At 38.3% G+C, this 12,816-nt stretch overlaps 1 protein-coding gene and 1 long non-coding RNA gene across 2 annotated transcripts; one reads left to right on the top strand and one right to left on the bottom strand.

Moving 5' to 3' along the window:
* The first annotated feature begins 1,152 nt into the window (after positions 1–1,152).
* On the top strand, positions 1,153–6,127 carry LOC148728144 (uncharacterized). The gene has a single exon (XM_088725852.1). The coding sequence runs from the start codon at positions 1,408–1,410 to the stop codon at positions 5,263–5,265; it is 3,858 nt and encodes a 1,285-aa protein (XP_088581978.1). The 5' UTR covers positions 1,153–1,407; the 3' UTR covers positions 5,266–6,127.
* Positions 5,273–12,604, bottom strand: LOC148728143 (uncharacterized). The gene is made up of 4 exons (XR_015988987.1): positions 11,712–12,604; positions 11,037–11,144; positions 8,864–9,000; positions 5,273–8,218 (listed from the first exon to the last, which is right to left on the bottom strand). It is a non-coding gene; the product is annotated as an uncharacterized LOC148728143 (long non-coding RNA).
* Positions 12,605–12,816: the final 212 nt, after the last annotated feature.

Below are 12,816 nucleotides of genomic sequence, written 5' to 3'. Positions count from 1 at the left end.
TGATGACACCGATGGCGTCGCAGAAAAACGAAGAACAAATAAAACATGAAACAACTCTCATGGGTTTATTGCGCTACAAACTTTCGGCTGTCGAAATAAACTTTGATAAAAGTCATCCTTGATGCTTATCATACCATACATTTTTTCCATGTAATAAATTCTTTATTGACGAGGCCTGTTCGGTCAAGATAGCCAAATACTAGCTTCTTTCTTGTTTGCGTTTAACTCGGCCAATATCCAGTTATCATGACCTCACGGTTAGTAGGTAACGCATGGCTATTTTGCGTTGTGAGCGTAACGCAGAAGTCAACTGACTCCAAGGCTCAGTCCGTAGTCCCTACTTTTCGAGGACCTCACTCCAAGAGCTCCCCGCGGCGCGTTATCATCATTTTTTCCAATTATTTTTTTTTACTCGCATAATGGACTTCGGCGAAAAGGAGGGACTGCTTTTAGTTCTAGTCAGTGGCTGACACCTAACCTGATCGGGATGAGATAAGGACGTTGATCAAAACAGGGTAGTGTAATTTGCATTAGATTTACTTACACCGTGTTTACACTCAAGCGTTTACCAAGGTAAACATTAACTGACTAAACCTTGGTACATTTGTACAGTGTTTATACTGGCTCAAATAAGTCTGTCATTAATCACAATATAATCAAATTGGCGGCAAATTCTAAATCCAGGCATAAAATGATCGCGTTTATAAGAGAAGCTGTGGCTCTTGTAGTCCTCGCGTTTTATTTTCTTGTTCTTGATCAGCAAACCCAGGAACTTTAGAATATCAAGACGTACGTTTTTTTGCCATAACTTCCTCGTAGACCGAAATCAAACATGAAAACCTGGTCTCGAAAACGTGATCGAATGAGACTGGCGCAATCCCGACACCGCAGGATGTAAAATTCTATGCGACCGCAAGCGGTTGTATCTGACATCCAAACCTTGGTTACCGACCTAAACCATGCCTGCCCGCAAGGTAAACCGAACTTTTACCGTAGTTAACTTTTAATTGTCTTGAGCGGTGTTTACCAGGGTATCAGTTGGCGTTTACACACGAGAAATATTTACCTAGGTAAGCGAACTCCAATACCTCGGTAGCACGCTGAAGTCTAAACACGGCCTTAACTGAGCCGCTTTGAGATTGGCTATGAAAACTCACGCTACTCGAATCAGTCAAGGGTTGCAATTTCCTTTCTAAACAATTACCCCCCAAGATAGAATGTCCACACCTTAGTAGCTCACAAATCAGTAATAGCATGTACAAAGAATCCATTGTCTCTTTGACAGCTAAAAGTTTCCGAAAAGCCAATCAAATGAAAGTTCTATCATTCTGTGATAAATATACCAAGATCGTACCGGCTGTTCATTCGAGCTGAAAAACTGATCAGCATTCCTACGAAGAGAATAAGATGACAGCTTCAATGGAAAAGGTCTTGGAATTTTTAGCGCCAAAGACTTTCGGAAAACTCCATTATGTGGCAGTGGTGTTTTGGATACTTATAGGTGGATCCTTCCTCGCCATATTCGCCACAAGCAGCGAGTCCAGGTTCGATTTTCGCTGTCGCGGAGAGAAGAGTAAAGACACCGAACTCGTCCGAGAAAGATGTTTTGACCAATACGAAAAGCAACACAACAAATTCGGTTTTCCTATCGTTTGGTTTGTACTCATTAATTTCGTCGTTATTCTATTTGTTTGTGCTATTTACTCCCAATTAGTGAGACATACAGTCAGTCAACTGCCTCAAAGAAACCGCCAGAACACTGATCCAGAGAGACAGCCGCTCGACCAAGAGAGCCCATCACCAACTGGATACAAGCTATACATCGCTTATTGTTTTCAATTATCCACGAGAATTCTTTTAGGAGCTCTTTTCATCATCCTACAAACCCAACTGCTTTACCCTCTGAAGTTTTCTTCTAATTTTAATTGTTATTTAACTGATGGAACCGATCAGCCGTGGAATTCATTGGACGCCACACCAAACTCTACTCTACACGAATGTCGCAATCAACGAGCGACAAGGAAAAGATTCGGGATGGACGCTCTCCTTTGGGTGAATATAATTTTTGTCGCTGGTATTGTGATTGAAATAATCTACATTTTGTCACGGGCATGCATAGAAAGGGATTTTATGGAAAATTCAAAGTTTCGAAGAACTCATCTAAATCCTCCCCAGGATGAGTCGCCACAATCAGTCGGAAGGAACGGACAAGAAAATGTTCCTCTAGTGGAAAGCCAGCCTCAACAGCTCAACCAAGAATCAGTCGGAAGGAACGGACAAGAAAATGTTCCTCTAGTGGAAAGCCAGCCTCAACAGCTCAACCAAGAATCAAAGTTTGAACTGTTCATTGCAGAAACAAAGAAAATAATCATAAAACACAAACCTCAACTGTTTGAACTCCAACCATTTAATGCACCTAATCCAGGCGAAGAAACAGCACTGAAACATTTAACTCTAGATCAGATTTACACAAACCTTCTGTTGATTCAGGACAGAGGTAAGCTCGAATCTCTTAAAAACCGAGAGGAGCAACTGAAAGTCTATCCAACTTCGCGCAAGGACACTTCACACCCAAAAAGCCTGGAAGACCTCCTGAATGAAGAAAATAAGAAAGTTTTAATCGTCGGTCGACCCGGAATCGGTAAGACATTCTATTGTACCAAAGTTCTCAGAGACTGGGCATCTGGTGCCATAATCCATTTTGATGCAGCTTTCTTCGTCAAATTCAGAAGTTTCAATGATTCGGCCGCCGACCTAAGCCTCAGAGAACTTCTGACGCAGTCCGAGCACTTTCCTAGTGGACAGCACCTGGATGACGAGATCTGGAATCACCTACTGGAAAACTCTGAAAAAGTTCTCATACTTTTTGACGGACTGGATGAGTTCAAATATAAGGAAAAGATGGCCGTGCCGCTCCATCCTTGCAGAGGCAATGAAGAGAAGAAGCCACTTCAAACTCTTTATCAGTGGCTTGTGACCGGCGAACTTCTTGAAAATGCCTCAGTGTTAACCACTACAAGACCTACGGCTGTGTCGAGCATCAAGCACCTTCTCTTTGACAAAACCTTTGAGGTTTTGGGCTTCTCATCGGAACAAATTAAAGAATACGTCAATAAATTTGCCGGAGATGACAAGGAAGCAGGCAAAATATTATGGCGTAACATCAGCAGCAACATGAATTTGCTTTCGCTCTGTTATGTCCCGGTAAACAGCTTCATTGTGTGCTCAAGTCTGTTACAATCATTGCCAGCCGACAGAACCGCTGTTGTTACCCTACCTTCCAGATTAACAACCATTTATGAGATCGCAGTGCCAGAGTTTTATTGGAAACACACGAGAGAAATCCGCGAGAAATATTTGACCCGCGAACACAATGGATCAGATGATTTGCCGGATGAAGTGGTGGACACTTTCAAGAAACTGGAAAGAGTGGCGTTTGATGGAATCAAAGAAGGAAAACTAATCCTTGGAGGAAAGGAAGTACAGGGAATTGAAGACAGCGCTTTATTTCATCGCTTACCCGACCGACAGGTTAAAGACGAACGGCCTAAACGCGAAAAACAATTCTGTTTCATACATCTCACGATGCAGGAGTTTTTCGCCGCAAAGTATTTGATAAACAACATGAGTGAAACGGAATTAAGGAACTTTGTTTCCGAAAACATTGAAGACGGGAAGTGGCAGCTTGTGTTTCAATTCCTGGCAGGATTAATGAATGATAAAGAAAACCTTCCGAGTGATATATTTACTGACCTTCTTCCCGTGAAAACTGAAGAGAAACAAAGGGCACTCTACAACGAAGACTGGCCAGAGAATAAAGACAAAACGAAAGTGACCCGCTGGCCGACTAAACACGAACAAGAATTAGCAGTGACACTGTTAAAATGCATAAACGAAACCAGTAAAATGACCACAGTAGTACAGAGTAAACTACAACAAAGTAACTTTAATTGTGTAAATTTTATTCGTTGTCACCTCACAGCTATTGATTGTTCTTCGTTAGTAAATGTAATGGAGAATGTGCGAGGAATTTCACATATAGATTTGAGTGGAAATAACACGGGGCCATTAGGTGGCTTTGAGATTTGTAAATTGTTAAAATGTAGGAATTCTCAACTGAGCTGGTTAAACCTCGAAGAAAATCAATTGAAAGATGAAGGAGCAAAGTATTTAGCTGACGCCATCACAAGCAACAACTGTCAGCTACGCACGTTATACCTCTACAACAATAACATCAGAGACACAGGAGCACAGCACTTGGCTGACGCCATTACAAACCACAACTGTCAGCTACGCACGTTAGACCTCTCAGACAATAACATCACAGAAACAGGAGCACAGCACTTGGCTACTGCCATTACAAACAACAACTGTCAGCTACGCACGTTAGCCCTCTCAGACAATAACATCACAGAAACAGGAGCACAGCACTTGGCTAATGCCATTACAAACAACAACTGTCAGCTACGCACGTTACACCTCTTACTAAATAACATCACAGACACAGGAGCACAGCACTTGGCTACAGGCATTACAAACAACAACTGTCAGCTACACACGTTAGACCTCTCAAACAATAACATCACAGACACAGGAGCACAGCACTTAGCTGACGCTATCACAAACAACAACTGTCAGCTACGCACGTTAAACCTCTCATACAATAACATCACAGCCACAGGAGCACAGCACTTGGCTAATGCCATTACAAACAACAACTGTCAGCTACGCTCGTTAAACCTCAAATACAATAACATCACAGACACAGGAGCACAGCACTTGGCTAAAGCCATTACAAACAACAACTGTCAGCTACACACGTTAAACCTCTACAGGAATAACATCACAGACACAGGTGCACAGCACTTGGCTAAAGCCATTACAAACAACAACTGTCAGCTACGCACGTTAAACCTCTACAGCAATAACATCACAGACACAGGTGCACAGCACTTGGCTAATGCCATTACAAACAACAACTGTCAGCTACACACGTTAAACCTCTCATACAATAACATCACAGACACAGGAGCACAGCACTTGGCTAAAGCCATTACAAACAACAACTGTCAGCTACGCATGTTAAACCTCTCATACAATAACATCACAAAAACAGGAGCACAGCACTTGGCTAATGCCATTACAAACAACAACTGTCAGCTACGCACGTTAGACCTAACAGACAATAACATCACAGAAGAAGGTAAACAACAAGCATTAAAATTAGCGAGCAATAGTCAGTCTAAGTGTCGCCTCTATTTTTAAGCCTCAGCAATTCCAATTGTAAATTGTAAAAAAAATTACGTCAGCCACTTACTATTCAAATAACTGTGAGGTAACCAGCTCAGTGACAAATTACGGCCCAACAGCTCAAAGCATAAATGGAAGCAAACTATGTAAGCTGAGAAACGCTAGCACAAGCAAGAACAGGATCGAAATGAAAAAAACTTAACCAATGAACATATTTATTGACAGCAAAGGATGTCAATCTTGTTTCTTTTGAGAAATGAACCAATAACATTAAAGTAAAAACACAAAGCTTACGGCAGAGAGAACAGACAAGTCTCGGACCTTTCATTGTGGGTTACTTTCGATCCTAAATTCATTGCATGCTTGTGTATGTTTTGATCACTTCTGTTTGTTGCGAGGAGTACTTTTCTGTTTAAGTTATTAAAGTTCTTTTAAAATTATAAGCGGATCAGATGAGTTAATACGGTAGAGATTACATTGTGCAATACAAAGATTTTCTTTTCACCCTTTTTTTTTTGATTGAAACGAACCGGTTGAAGTTGTTTCACTCGTGTTGCAAAAACTAAGAAAAAATATATAACCAGATTGTAAACGACTATCTCGCATTGAAAGACAAAAGGCTTTTTTTGTAGGGTAGTGGTAGTAGTAATTGCAACAGTTTTTTGGAGGTTTCTACTTTTGTTGTAAATATTGTCATTTTTTTACGCATTTAGTGTGTCACTTGTATGATATAATGAAATAACAATTAGCTTTACTGCAAAATCAGAAGATGATGCATCAGACTTTATCAGAGCTAAAGTTTAAACCTGCCAGTGCTTGTAAATAAAACCAGTCCCACATTTATCATTGTTGAATAAATATTGTAAAGTGAGTTAAACTTTGTGTTGTGATATATTTAGCCCCGATATTTAGACACAGCTTGGAAGCTATGGGAGATGAGTTTGGCCTTTTCAAAATCAATCAAATTTTTCAATTTACCAGAAAAACTGTCTCAAGGTGAGGGTATGAAGCCCTTCTTAAAAAAACCATTTCTCTATTTTAAATCAAAAATCCCTTCAGTAGGTTCCTGGCCACTTTAAGAAAACCTATTTACATTTTCTAAAGCAAGGTTTCTGAGACCAATCGACCTCAGCACACACAAATTAAATAACAGAAAAATCAAAGAAAAGAGATGAGTCCCTAAGACAAAAAAATGGAAAGTAGAGGCAGCGGGGCCTCACAAAGATTTCCACTTATTGCGGCTTTGGAAAAACATAATCCTCGAGATTTCTTCTAATTTTGTTAAACACCTTTATTCCGTCTTCATGATTTTTACAGGACTTTAGTATTTAAATGTAACTTTCCAAATTTTTGAAAGAAAACTAAACTCTCTATACAATTTGACTGAAGAAGGAAGTGATTGCAATTTCTGTGTTCAAACATCTTTATCCTAATAATCTTTCAATCTTATCCAAAAGTATGTTACAGCATAGAATCAGGTGTGTTCTTTGAAGCTGGACATCATAGATTAATTTAGCTTCATTTTCTCCTCGGAATATTAACCCTTTCACTCCCACAAATCATCGATGGCTAATTTCTCCTTGCAATACAATATTCTGAAAATCAGAAAGGTGACAAGAAGGAAGTGGATCAGTTATGGTACATTTGTTTTTGATTAGTTGTTACATGCTTCTTGTTCAAGAAAAGCATCATCGTGAAAGTCAGGATACAAAAAGCAAAACACGTCAAATCCATTGTTTACAAAAATAGGCCAACATGAATCTAAAAGCTGTGGCAAGGTTAAAGTGGTTAAATTTAAATTGAATTTTACTAATGTGTAAATTTTGATCTCATTTCAGTATTATCCCTCCCTGTATGGTTTTTACTCTCCTAGGACTGCTTTAAATATTTATTGGCTCAAAAGGATAAAACACAAACTCTATTCATGCAGTTACTGCTGTACATATCTCGTTACAAAACAGTCAACATATTTAAAGACAGAATTATCAAAGAGAAGAGGCATGGTGATTTTTTTAAATTTGTTTTTTAGCATCAGTAAGACGTTTCTTCAGAACAGACTACCTATATTTTCATGGCTGTCAATGCATCAATAGAGATAAAAATGTGTTAAGAGGTATGAAGACATTTCTTTACCAACCTCTTTCACAAGAATGCCTGCATCTTCTAATTACTTCATATACGACAAGCATTCTCCATTTAACTCATTAAAACTTCATTTACCAGAATATTGATTTTCTTAATTCTTAACATTATCAAACATTAGCAAATATATTTAATTTGTTTCTTGAGTCTGATATTTATAAAATCCACTGAGTGTTGTAAACCAGTTTATTTCCTTAAACAAAACTGTAGGATCATCCAAAGAAAAAATAAGTTATATTTTTCATTTTCAGTAAGACTTATTATTAAAAGCTAGAGCTGTAAGTATTTACAGCTGTAAAAAATTTTCTCTTGGGGAAACAAGCAGAGTGTTAACATAGGAGGTAAGCAATTTCTTGGTTAATTTTCTTCTTAGCTGCAAGCTCATGGATTTTGAATGAAATCTGTTCTTTGACTGAGACTGATCATTTGTTAAAAATAGTCCACTCATAAAAAGGAGAAACCTCTATTCTGAGCAGGACTAATGCCATGTGTTAGGTGGTAACAGTAAGGTATCAAGCCATCACCATTCATTGTATACCACTCTATATTAACCCTTAAAACCCTAAAAGTGACTATGCTAAATCATTCATTAAAATCATGAGAAAAAAGGAAACGATTGCCAACCTAGGAAACTTTAATTTTAAAACAAGTTTTCATTATCATTCTCAACGAAATGCATGGAAAAGAGAATGGAAAATATGGATATCGATGTTAGGTTGCAAAGGGGTAACTCTTCTCTAAATACACAAGAACATCTGTTGTTCTATCAATAGACTCAAGCTGTTGTGATATGAACTTCAGTGTATCCAGTCCAGTAAGCAGTTGCCTAAAAGCAAACAAATTAGCGGACATAAATGATTCACTGAAATATAAATTACACACTCCTCTACACTACAAGTTTATAGAGATAGACTGTTCTTTCTCTGAACAGAAATGTTAGCCCTTTATGTATGGTTTTAAATATGCTAACAGAGTTAAATTCTGCAGTTGTTTTGAATAAATATGAAAAGGACCAACTTGGTAAAATTTCATGTTAGTATGAATTTTTAAACAACAATAATCCCTCTTTAAACATGAGGACCTAATTTACTATTTAAAATGTAAAGCTTGATGAATACAGAATGTGTTTAAATCAAAGTATTTTAACTCCTGCCACCAACATTACAAACCTGAATACAACTAGATGACTAAGAAAGACATAATTTGATAAAGAAGATGATTATTAACTCACTATATATAATTAATTAATACTGAGAAAGGTGTTGTGGAATAAATTTATGACAAAAGGATTCATTACCAAGACCTGTTCAAAAACAAAGGGCCCTGACATCAAGATTGAAAACAAGTAATATTTTGCCACAATTAGACAAGCTTGATTATACAAAATAAACACACACCTTACATTAAGATTGAAAACAAGTAATGTCTTGTCACTAGTAGACAAGCTTCATTGTACAAGATAAGCACACACCTTACTGCTTGCTTGGCATCTTTTGCTGCTATGTTCATTTGATCAGCAGCAGCTTCCTATTTATCTTTGACAGCTGTCATTGTCTAATGATTGGCATCCAGCAGCTGGTTCAATGTTGCTATGGGAACAGACTCTGCCTGACAAAGGATAGCAGAAAAGTTATTGTAAACTTTATGTTAAGGTAAATCAAACATAGTCTAACCCTTGGAGATTTTGATCCATATCTGACTGCTGACCATGCAGACATTGGCTCTTGTCAGTGCATTCTCACATTTTTAAATTAGTATTATATTCAAGGTAACATGCTCTTTTGGGAAATTAGCAATGATATTGGGTAACAGAAGGTTGCAAATGTTAAAAAATGACAAAGAAAAGTTTTCAAGATTTCAAATCAATAATTGAAATGGCTTATTCCTTTATTTTAAGTACAATTTGGAATAACCAAGCACACGTGAGTGTTCCAAAGACTAAAAAAAAATTCATAAGCCTAAAAGATGTGTAATTACTAGTGCTCTTGTGATAGCTTAGTTTGATAACTGCATTTCCTCAAATAAGTGCTTAACGTTTATTTAAAAGTTTCAGCTGAAAGGTGATGCGTTTAATGCAGAAGGGCGCTTAATTGAAGGGCTGATTGAAGTGCTGATTCAGCTGTGGTTGAAACTTAAATAGCTATAAATAGGGGGCAATAGAAACAGGTTTTCATTGCATCCCTAAAAAAGTGAAAAGAGGAGGAGGGGCTTATTTTAGGGGGGGGGAGGGGTGGTGGTTGTTTGACATTATGGTTTAGGGGAGTGGGCATTTATTCAGAGGAGGACACTTTCTAGTACATGGGCACTCATTCAAGGAAATGCTGAGCGAAAAAGTACTATGAAAAAATATCATGAAAAAATACCGAGGAAAAATATGTGAGAGCAGTTAATAATTATGTATAAACAATGTGAATTGCCATCACTAGCTAGTGTAAAGCACCAAAGTTAAGAAATATTTAACCTCACTTTTAATACATTCACTTCTTCTTTCAATTTTGCAACTGTAGCTTCAGCTCTGAGAGCTCTTCGTCAAAAAATTAAAATAAATAAAGAGATTCAGTGAATTTTGAACTCAAACATGTTCATTAGGACTCCCTTGTTTAATATTGTTAAATGATAAGTGGAATATTCCTTGTCAATAATGAACAGAAACTTTTTTATGGTGTCTTTTCAACATTTATTAATTGGCAATTGTATTTTTTTTCTCTTGAAGGTTGATATTAGGCTTTATCAACTTTATATAATTATCAATATGACTTTTAGCTATCTTCAGAAGAGTAGGGAACTAAGTTAACAGATTTGCATCAAATGCCTTGGAAGCCTAGATGCTGTAATAGACTTGTTTCAAATCAATATCACTGCTATCAAAATATTCATAGCCTACACTCCTTTAAAAAACTATTCATTCTGACACAGCCTGAATCACCAAAGCACCCGAACCACCCCTGGATCTTCTCCAGACCATTTGCAGACTATTTTCTAAACATACTACAGAAAGATAAGTGTCCTGCTTGCGGACAGAAATCCTCCGGATGTGGTAGCCGGAACCACTTCAGGAGTGTCTGCAAGAAATCCAAATCACGCGAAGTTCACAGGATCTCTGAAACGGCAGAGGATCCCTCATCAGAAGAAAGCCACATCGCATTTCTCGCTGAAGTTGCTCCAGATTCTCAGGAAACTGATGTCCATGCTGTCCACTTCGCCAAAGAAATTTATGCCGAGATGTTAATTGATAAGAAAGAGGTCAACTTTTAGATTGGCTGTAGAGCATGAATCAACATCATCCCAACAAAACACGCAGAAGGTCAAGAAATCAATTCGACAATGAAAACAGTAATTGCGAATGTGGAATGGATCACACGTCAAACCCATTGGGACGGCATGAATCGCCATTGAATCGCCATGTGCAGTCCCAAAACATGAAAGAAGTACTGTGTGGAGTTTGTTGCTGTCATGAATTATCTAACACCCTTTATCGGAGCAAGAGCTGCACAATGAATGGAACTTATAACTGTTAATGATGAAAACTTCATTATGACCATGCCCCCTGCCCCTAAGAAATGAACTGCAGGTTAAGCAGATAATTGCTAAAGAGCTGATATAGTGATATTCAGATGTATTTGAGCGACCATTGGGAACATTACCTGGAGAAGTCCATTTAGAAGTTGACAACAGCATTAAACCTGTCACCACTTCAACCCAAAGAGTTCCTACAGCACTCAAAGATGACCTGAGAGAAGAGCTAAATCGATCTGTTGAGAAAGAAATCCTAAAACCGGTAGAAGAGCCAACACCATGGGTGAAGAGCTTGCAGTCACTACTAAGAGATCGGGGGCCCCGAGAGTATGCATTGATCTCCGACCACTGAACAAGGTATGGAAAAGAGAAACCTATCAGATATCGATACTGGATAAAATTCTCCCAGAATTATCTCAAGGAAAAGTCTTCTCCACACTTGACATGCATTCAGGTCATAGGCAATGCGTTCTAGACCATGAGTCCAGCCTGCTCACTATGTTCTCAACACCATTTGGGAGATATCATTGGCACTGACACTGACTGCCCTTCCATTCGTCAGTCTCGTCAGAAATTTTCCAGAAAAGAGTTAACCAAGCACTAGAAGGCTTGAGTGGAGTGCTCGTTATTGCAGACGACATCTAAGTGTGCAGCATTGGGAAATATGAACAAGAGGCCACTGCCAACCACAACAGAAATCTTGAAACCCCACTACAAAGATGCACTGAGCGTAGCATTGCACTCAACAGGGACAAATTGAAGTTGAAACGAAAAGAAGTTCCCTTCATGGGACAAGTACTCACTCCACATGGTGGTAAAATAGATCCAGAAAAAGCAAAAGCTGTAACCAACTGCTCTTCAGGAGTCACACCATAGCTTTATTTATAGATGTCATGAAGGGGCACGTCTAGAGAGGACATTAGGACCTCAATACACTAACTGAAGAATCATGTAATCATTGTATTACAATCAAGAGTCACATGACTTCTGAAATAAACGAGGTATTGATAACATTTTGTAACAGCCTACACTCCTTTATCATAACTATTCATTCTCACACAATCTGAATCATCAAAAGAAGAAGGAAGAAAATCAAGGTAAAACCAACAGTATTTTCTGAACTACAAGCTAATGCCTCTATTGATAAGTCTCACATTCCTTCCACCGTAGTCAATTGGAAAATTTCCTTCACCCTCAGGGGCGAATCTAAAGTTAAGTCAAGGGGGGCCCGGAGAAGTGTCCAAGGGCATGCTCCCCTGAGAGATTTTGAAAATTAGGTCTTCGGAAACATCAAAGATTTCTAGCATTTCGAGCGAAAATTTGGCCAGAGTTCCGTATAACCTCACACATTAATTATGCATAGAGTGTCGCAAAGAAACTTTACATTTAGTCATTATTAAATGAATGCATAATTAATGTATGGGGTTATATGGAAGTCTTTCCGAAAATTTAGTGGGGTTCGACCGGAGAACCCCTGGATCCGCTCCAGACCATTTGCAGAATATTTCCTAAAGCGGCAGTTTCATCTGCCTCTCTTTTCTCAATCTTTGCAAGCTTTTTTCGAAATCTTTATTGATTCTGGTAAAGATAATAAACAGTACAAATGCGAATTTCACACTCGATTGAGCATAGCTACATCATTGCACACTTGAGTAAAAATTAATTTATCTGTGTACATCTTTATTTTAAGAGAAAATTCTTACCAGATTGAGTAAGTAACGGTAACTTTGCCACCATCTATCCGTCATCTTGATTTCGTGAACCAGTTCCAACGTTGGATGGCTTCCCTTTTTGGCTCATTTTGTAAGATCTTGGGTTTGCAAAAGGCACACAAAGCTGAACCATATAGCTTTAACAAACACACTTTATGCGTGTGGCTACAACCTTCCTCAACGATTAGACTGGGGA

Source organism: Stylophora pistillata, chromosome 6 (genome assembly GCF_964205215.1).
Source record: "Stylophora pistillata chromosome 6, jaStyPist1.2, whole genome shotgun sequence".
Taxonomy (NCBI): domain Eukaryota; kingdom Metazoa; phylum Cnidaria; class Anthozoa; order Scleractinia; family Pocilloporidae; genus Stylophora; species Stylophora pistillata.
Note: the sequence above shows the minus strand (reverse complement) of the source record. Positions and strands in the feature narration are given on the sequence as shown.